At 41.9% G+C, this 9,165-nt stretch overlaps 1 protein-coding gene across 1 annotated transcript; it reads right to left on the bottom strand.

Annotated features, from left to right (window-relative positions):
• Positions 1-541: 541 nt before the first annotated feature.
• Positions 542-4,747, bottom strand: LOC138371430 (zonadhesin-like). Its single transcript, XM_069336267.1, has 2 exons — positions 4,712-4,747; positions 542-1,186 (listed from the first exon to the last, which is right to left on the bottom strand). The coding sequence occupies exons 1-2, from the start codon at positions 4,745-4,747 to the stop codon at positions 542-544; spliced, it is 681 nt and encodes a 226-aa protein (XP_069192368.1).
• Positions 4,748-9,165: the final 4,418 nt, after the last annotated feature.

The following is a 9,165-nucleotide window of genomic DNA, read 5'->3' as shown; positions in this document are numbered from 1 at the left end:
AAATCCTCCCAATATCCTCCCTAAATTATCCTCCCAAACATCCAATTGAGAGGATATTAAATCCTCCCAATATCCTCCCTATATTATCCTCCCAAACATCCAATTGAGAGGATATTAAATCCTCCCAATATCCTCCCTATATTATCCTCCCAAACATCCAATTGAGAGGATATTAAATCCTCCCAATATCCTCCCTATATTATCCTCCCAAACATCCAATTGGGAGGATATTAAAAAAAAGACACATCAATTATTTTTAATATTTTTTTTTACCTTTGTCTAATATGGGAAAAGTTATTTTATTTTATTTTCTGGTATATTTTTTCCTTTGAAGAAAATTTATTTATTTTTTTGTATTAATATAAAACTGCAGTTAAGCTGCTGCGAGAACTACATTTTTGTTGTCAGGCAAATACAGCTGTATTTGTTTAGTCGGTGGGACAACAGGAGCGGTGAACAACTAAATACAACAATGAACAAGTAAACAAAGAAACTGAACGATAACAAACATTCCGTGAACAGAATAGAAAGTGCGTTTTGTTCAGTGGATTGTGTTGAGTGTGTCATGTTCTGTGTTGAGTGCATCATGTTCTGTGTTGAGTGTATCATGTTCTGTGTTGAGTGTGTCATGTTCTGTGTTGAGTGTGTTATGTTCTGTGTTGAGTGTATCTTGTTCTGTGTTGAGTGTATCATGTTCTGTGTTGAGTGTACCATGTTCTGTGTTGAGTGTGTCATGTTCTGTGTTGAGTGTGTCATGTTCTGTTTTGAGTGTATCATGTTCTGTGTTGAGTGAATCTTTTTCTGTGTTGAGTGCATCATGTTCTGTGTTGAGTGTATCTTGTTCTGTGTTGAGTGTACCAAGTTCTGTGTTGAGTGTATTATGTTCTGAGTTGAGTGTATCATGTTCTGTGTTGAGTGCATCATGTTCTGTGTTGAGTGCATCATGTTCTGTGTTGAGTGTATCATGTTCTGTGTTGAGTGCATCATGTTCTGTGTTGAGTGCATCATGTTCTGTGTTGAGTGCATCATGTTCTGTGTTGAGTGCATCATGTTCTGTGTTGAGTGTATCATGTTCTGTGTTGAGTGTATCATGTTCTGTGTTGAGTGCATCATGTTCTGTGTTGAGTGCATCATGTTCTGTGTTGAGTGTATCATGTTCTGTGTTGAGTGTATCATGTTCTGTGCTCTGTAGTGAGTATACCGTGTTTTACATTGAGTATACCGTTTTCTGTGCAATCCCTCTATCTCCTCTTTCATCACAACGTCTCCTTCCACTCTTTATTCACTCTTCCACTGCCACATTCCCCACAGAGGAACTAGACAGAGAGACAGAAGCTAGCCAGAAGACGGATAAATCCAATTAATACAACATACAGTGACCTATTAACCTCTTCTTCATGGTGTGTTAATCAAGGCCATTAATGTCTCAAGAGGAACCACGAATGTGGCCCATTTGTCGACACGGAGTCGAGAGAAGGAGGCAGGAATGAAGCCTATCTGTCTACGGAGACCCACGTACAGGATACATGGACCAGGCCCATCTGTCTACGCGAAGATAACACCATCTGAACCTCAAACAGGAGGCACGAATGCGACTCATCTGTCTTTACGAAGCCACAAACAGGAACGAGACCCCCTGAAACTAGACAGCAAATGATCCCACTTGATGGCTTTCAAGGGGGTATGTACCCTTGGGTATAGGCCTATGAGAGGGGGGGGGAGGGACGGCCCTGGGGTGTATATAAACAACTCTGCGGGGGGGGTGTCTGTCTGTCTGTTGGTGCATGTCTGGGGTTGGCTGGTGTCTGTGGTGTGTCTGCTTATTGGAGTATTTTCCTTTGTGTCTATAGATCAATGTACAGCAAACGAATTTTATTTTCAAAGTTCTTTAGTTTTGTGTCAACATTTTCCTTGTCTTTTTCCTTCAATTCATTGGAATTAGTAAAGAGTTAAAGTGTCTCCAGGAAACATAGATTTGATTGCATGTGATAGCATTGTGTTTTGTAGGTGGTCTTATTAAGCAGGTGGTCTTATTAAGTAGGTGGTCTTATTAAGTAGGTGGTCTTATTAAGTAGGTGGTCTTATTAAGTAGGTGGTCTTATTAAGTAGGTGGTCTTATTAAGTAGGTGGTCTTATTAAGTAAGTGGTCTTATTAAGTAGGTGGTCTTATTTAGTAGGTGGTCTTATTAAGTAGGTGGTCTTATTAAGTAGGTGGTCTTATTAAGAAGGTGGTCTTATTAAGTAGGTGGTCTTATTAAGTAAGTGGTCTTATTTAGTAGGTGGTCTTATTAAGTAGGTGGTCTTATTAAGTAAGTGGTCTTATTTAGTAGGTGGTCTTATTAAGTAGGTGGTCTTATTAAGAAGGTGGTCTTATTAAGTAGGTGGTCTTATTTAGTAGGTGGTCTTATTAAGTAGGTGGTCTTATTAAGTAGGTGGTCTTATTTAGTAGGTGGTCTTATTAAGTAGGTGGTCTTATTTAGTAGGTGGTCTTATTAAGTAGGTGGTCTTATTTAGTAGGTGGTCTTATTAAGTAGGGGGTCTTATTAAGTAGGTGGTCTTATTAAGTAGGTGGTCTTATTTAGTAGGTGGTCTTATTAAGTAGGGGGTCTTATTAAGTAGGTGGTCTTATTAAGTAGGTGGTCTTATTTAGTAGGTGGTCTTATTAAGTAGGTGGTCTTATTTAGTAGGTGGTCTTATTAAGTAGGGGGTCTTATTAAGTAGGTGGTCTCATTTTATAGGTGGTCTCATTATGCCAGTGGCACCCTAATGGGAGCACCTGGGACTCGGGGAGTGACCTCGGGACACTCAGGTCCTCATGCTCTTTGCTAAGGGGACCTGAGGGGTGGTGAGGGATGCTGGGGGCGTGCTGAGGGATGCTGGCCACCTGGAGATCTCATCTCTTAGTGGAGATGAGTGACGGGAGGAACCAATAGCGCACGAAGAGTTAGCAGGAAAAGGGTGTAATGACGCCTGAGGCAGGTGTGAACTCCTTTGTGATCGGCACTCTATAACATAAACTAACCCATCCTGACCTAACCTAACCTACTAACCTTTTCTATCCTAACTTAACCCAACCTAACGAAAATAAGAGATATTAAAACATATATGTTTTAGGTGCTACTGCACTATAGTGCATCAACGTCTACCTAAGAGGTGGGGAAGGTTGAGATGATGATGGATTATCTCCGTCAAGCAGATCGTTCCGGATGAGATGGACAAGGGATAAGGGTTGAAGGGTGCCTGATAGCGGCACCCCCTTTGTGGTGTGGAGTGCCGGGGGGTGGGGGGGACACACCTCTGACACCAGGGGCCACGTCGACGGACAACGTCTTAGATAATTACATGTAGTTAACAATGTGAATAGCTAATCAATGTGGTAATTTGCTTAGCTAAGCCAATTAGGGGGTTTACCTCCTGGGGCTGAACATTATGGGAACGTAACGTGAATGGTTATACACGTGCTATTGTAACGTTCTCCACTACCGTTCACAGGCTGAGTATCGAACGTGTAATGAACTAGACTCAGACTCCAAACAACCAACATAATCTAACCACTAAGACAATATCAGACCTTTGTTAGACAAAGCTAACCCCAGTCTTGCTGGGATAAAAGATCTTAAGAGAAACCTGATCACAGCTTCTCCTAGGACTCCTAGGTGAGAACAGAGTCCCCCTGAGCCGTGATCTTATTTAGACTGGCTTAAGTCTGGTAGAGTTTCCTTGTGATGTTTCTCATCTCCATCTGACGCCTCTCAAAGATGTTTATGTTAAGAACAGCGGATTTAATGAGTTCGTTATCGCTTCTCGTTAATACTTCCACCTGATCTTTGAACGTGCCAGTTATCTGATCTCATAGCTTGTCAACAGGTCACATATTGTCATTAATGTATGTTGCATTAAATATGCTATGTGGAGCATATGTTACATATGGAGCAGGGTATGTTGCATTACATAAGTATGTGGAGTACATACTGCAGTTACTGGTTGTTGTTAATATCTGCTGGAACATCATCCAGGTGGATGAAGGAAGACCATCCAGGTGGATGAGGGAAGACCATCCAGGTGGATGAAAGAACACCATCCAGGTGGAAGAAGGAAGATCATCCAGGTGGATGAAGGAAGACCTTCCAGGTGCATGAAGGAAGACCATCCAGGTGGATGAAGGAAGACCATCCAGGTGGATGAAGGAAGACCATCCAGGTGGATGAAGGAAGACCATCCAGGTGGATGAAGGAAGACCATCCAGGTGGATGAAGGAAGATCATCCAGGTGGATGAAGGAAGACCTTCCAGGTGCATGAAGGAACACCATCCAGGTGGATGAAGGAACACCATCCAGGTGGATGAAGGAACACCATCCAGGTGGATGAAGGAACACCATCCAGGTGGATGAAGGAAGACCATCCAGGTGGATGAAGGAAGACCATCCAGGTGGATGCAGGAAGACCATCCAGGTGGATGAAGGAAGACCATCCAGATGGATGAAAGAACACCATCCAGATGGATGCTGGAACACCATCCAATTCAATTCAATCCAATTACTAATATTATGTTAAGTATAATTTTTTACCACAAATAATTTCATGACATGTCATTTCTGGCTGTGGTATTAAAAGCATATTAGATCATAAATTACCATTAATAAACATCATGTCTGACTCGGATTGTGGTTTTGTAAGTATATGAAAGTGTTATTTAGAAATATGAAGAACCTGTTCTTCATCTTGTGCTTCTAATTCCTCCTTCATCTTTCACGTTAATGATCATCTTAATGACATATAATGATATACTGAGCCATTCACCGTCATCAATCACCTTCTGTGGTTGAGTGCTCTACGTTCAGTGCATTGTATAGTGTTGTAGATCTCCAGAAAGTGTTCATGTGTGTTAGTGTTTGGCCCACGTCTTCCTTATCTTGAGGTTATCTTGAGATGATTTCGGGGCTTTTTAGTGTCCCCGCGGCCCGGTCCTCGACCAGGCCTCCACCCCCAGGAAGCAGCCCGTGATAGCTGACTAGCACCCAGGTACCTATTTACTGCTAGGTAACAGGGGCATAGGGTGAAAGAAACTCTGCCCATTGTTTCTCGCCGGCGCCCGGGATCGAACCCGGGACCACAGGATCACAAGTCCAGCGTGCTGTCCGCTCGGCCGACCGGCTTCCACGTCTGTGGAAGAAAATAAACTAAATTACAAGAACAGTCATTATCACAACTTTCACTGCTGCCAGCTACAACTATTGCTACCAGCTACAACCCTTACTACCAGCTACAACCCTTGCTACCAGCCACAACTATTATTTCATGAAGAACTCCCCTATAACAATACGACTTGAAAGAGACGAATGTCATCAACCCCAACGCTCTCTATATAAAGGCAAGACCTCCTTTTAAAGACATCTAAAACTGCCGAAACAAGGCTCAATTAAGAATCACATCGTCTTTACTCTTAACCAGACCATCACTAGCGTTATCCTGACCAGAAACACTAAAAACATCGACAGAATCTACGACAAGAGTAACACACTCTACAACACACAAGACTGTCACTTGCTTAGCTAAACGAACTATTGGGTTCAGTTCATGAACCTATTATGTGCCTCTGAAACCCGTTTCACAACCGCCCACAGGATAGGTATGGGTTGCATAATAAAGAAATTGAATGGAATCTTACCTACTGCAACAGCCGAAATATGCTGGGTAATACCTATTATATATCTCACCTTACCTCATCCTACGTGGAATATATATATATATATATATATATATATATATATATATATATATATATATATATATATATATATATATATAAATATATATATATATATATATATATAATATTGCTAAATATGATCACAGAGAGGAAGGGGAGTGGAGCAGATCAGTGATTCTTGCACGAATCTTGTATATTTTTCTCATGTTTATCTAAACTGGGAGAGGAAGTTGCACAAAAATCTCTTCAAAATTTATTTGATAATTTAATTGAACGTGATGTGTATCATTAAATTATTCGTTTCGTTGAAACTCTTAACATCATAGAATGCAGATGGGTAAGAAAAGGGGATACAAATTAGCAGAAGCAATAGTGTAATATATATATTGTGACGATAATCTCCTTCAAGAGATTGAGCCTGCTCTTCCCTCCATAATTACGTCTTCACAATTATATAAAAAGACTATGGAAGAAATGTCCAACAACGACAACAACACCAGCAAGGCTTGCCAGGGTGAGCAAAACGTATGCAGCCAGCCACCTGTTCGAACTCCAACCACCAAACTACCCGTTGATCGCTACGGCTCCGCTGATTGGTCGCCGGTCTGGCTGCACCTGCACTCGCCCCCCATACTACCTGATGTCTGGGGTCGCCCCAACATCAGTCCTCAGAATGTTCAGTGCTTTCGTGGCCATCACACCTCCCAGCTAGACTCTAGCGTGTACTGAGAGAGGTGGTGGCTTTAAGCCAATATTCCAGCACCTCCCACTTAACTTTTGTATTGCACTTGTTATTTTGCCTTAACGTAACTTTTCATTTTGTCATCTAATTATTCTTATTATTTTGATTGATTTTATTATAAGAATTTGTTTGTGCATTATTTTCATGTTTTGATTTATTTAACGTAATTAAAATTTCATTGTTAAAGTTTACTTGTGTTTTGTGTGTCTTCTCCTTACCTTACCACAGACGAAGTTCCAGTTTTTCTATTTTTTTTTTTATAACTATGTGACGAGGCCATACCCCTAGCCTTAAACAGCCGAACACCAACGCGTTACCGTCACAAGTTATATGGGGGCCTGTCCGGGAGCTTCACTCAGGTACTGGTGCCAAGTGGTAATTTATGGTAAGCGTATTTAACTTTGTTAACGTAGCTTTACTATTTTTCATTCAATTTCATTTTTTATAAGGTGCGGTGTATTGTGCATTACGAGAGTAACATATAGTGAAGGTGAGACAACTTTGGATTACGTGGTGACTGTAGGCCGCAGTCATACTCTTAATTGGTCATCTCTCCCTCCTTGTTATTACTCGTATTTACCATCTATGTCCCTTGAATATTTCTCATTCTGACAGATCATCATATTGGTACCCTGGTACTGTGGTCTGCCCCGGGTCAAGAGTACCCAATCTTCTGCAATCTGACTGTAGGAGGATAAAGAGGGCCATAGTTCCTCTAGCTCGAACTTTAGTTGCTGAATTGGGACCTCAGCAGCAGTTCTCGTCACAAGTTGACACCTCGCACCCCTACACGTCAGTCAGAGATGATGATACATACAACGGTAGGGAATTAGCTTATTTTTTCAGAGCACAAAAGTTCGCTAATTCTGTAAGTATCATATTAAATTCAGTGGGAAAAACTTGCTTTATGTCCTATAGAGACTTGGCAAGGTATGCCTACATCCTTGGACTACCAATTTTACTTTTGAAGCATTTAACTGTTTCATTTGTTTTCGAAACTTTGTTTCATTTGTTAGTAGGATTTTCTTGCCCTTATTCTCTTACATGAGTACCGGGTACAAGATTTCCTGCGCCCTTGATTTAATTTAATCATTTAATATCTTTCACTTAACGTTAATTGTTAAAGATCACACAGGATAGGTACCAGTTGCCACGTTGTCCTGTTTCTGACATTTCATTATTGAACATTCGTGTACCTTTATTTGCTAATTTCACCATGTTTCGTCTCCAAGCTTTTCGTACAAATCCAGCAGGTGAAATAGGGACTTTAAGTCGTGCCAAGAGGACTGAATTACAAACTCTTGCACATGAGTATCAACTAGAAGTTCCCTACCAAGCCAACAAAAATGACCTACACAACCTGTTGCTGGATTACTATTTAGAGCAAGGTAAGATAGACTCTGAAACTCATGAAACTTACTATATTGCAGATAAACCTGACTTGGCAACGCTGAAACTCAAACTAGAGCTGGCCAAGATTGAACGTGAGCAGCAAAGGGAAGCCCTCGAACAACAAGAACGAGCAGCTGCCATACGGAGAGAAGAACAAGAACGTGAGATTGCCTTACTCCAGGAGCGGGAACGCGTACGGCTTGAAACCAAACAACGCGAGTTGGAGATGCAACGCGAACATGACAAGCAACAAGCGACTCTGGCTCTTGAGTGTCGTCAACGGGAATACACGTTGGAAACTTCACACCTCGCTCAACGCCAGCAAGCTACTGCCAATCTTCCCGTCAGTTTTAATATATCACATGCAAGTAAGTTAATGCCATCCTTTGTAGAAGCAGAAGTTGATGTGTTCTTTACCACCTTTGAAACCCTTGCTAATCAACTCAGTTGGCCTGTCGACCAATGGGCAACACTTCTCAGAGTCCATCTTACAGGTAGAGCTGCAGTCACACTCAGTACTTTGGCGTCTGAGAATGACTACTACACTCTGAAACAAGCAGTGTTGGACGCCTACCTCCTCTCTACTGAAAGTTATAGAAGGAAATTCCGTGACCACCTGAAGGCAAGTACCACTACCTTCCTCGAGTTTGCTAACACGAAACGGAGGTATTTCATGAAATGGCTGGAAGCAGCACATGTCTCTACTTTTACAGAACTCGTCAACCTGATGCTTGTTGAAGAATTCTTGAGACGTGTGCCGCCTCCTGTCCGCCTCTACTTAGCAGATAAAGAAGAAACCGACTACCTGAAGTGTGCTAAGTCGGCTGACACTTACAGCCTCATCCACCGGCTGACACCTGAACCATCCTCCAGTAAGAAGTCGTGGTACAGTTACGAGAAGGTGAGCCCCGATCAAGCTGGTTCACAACTGTACTGCAAGTATTGTAGACTCTATGGACATACCATAGACAAGTGTGGTAAGTCTCAATACAAGGGAACCACTGACCAACAACGACCCAAACCAACTCCTCCTAAGTCCGGTAAGCCTGTGATGAATGTTGGTGTTGATGTTAATGATCTTTCTCTTTTCAGTAACCACCTGTATACTGGAACTGTCTCTGCCAACGGTTCAAATCCGGAGGGACGTTTCAAATTGAAGATCTTGAGGGACACAGCGGCTCTACAATCGATCATCTTGAAGTCGGCTGTGCCCAACATAGTCTACACCGGGGAAACAGTCTTCATCACTGACCTCACTGCTACCACTCCATACCCTCTCGCCAGAGTCCACCTGAATTGTCCCTACGTGAACGGGGAAGT

This window comes from Procambarus clarkii, chromosome 4 (assembly GCF_040958095.1).
Source record: "Procambarus clarkii isolate CNS0578487 chromosome 4, FALCON_Pclarkii_2.0, whole genome shotgun sequence".
In the NCBI taxonomy this organism is placed as follows: domain Eukaryota; kingdom Metazoa; phylum Arthropoda; class Malacostraca; order Decapoda; family Cambaridae; genus Procambarus; species Procambarus clarkii.
The sequence above is the reverse complement of the archived record's forward strand: the minus strand, read 5'-3'. Positions and strand labels throughout refer to the sequence as shown.

Excerpts from the sequence above, each read along its gene's own strand:
- LOC138371430 (XM_069336267.1), bottom strand. The coding sequence starts at position 4,747 with ATGAAGGAGGAATTAGAAGCACAAGATGAAGAACAG. Across the intron at positions 1,187-4,711 it reads AAGCACAAGATGAAGAACAG|AGCACAGAACATGATACACT; the intron begins GTTCTTCATATT and ends TACTCACTACAG.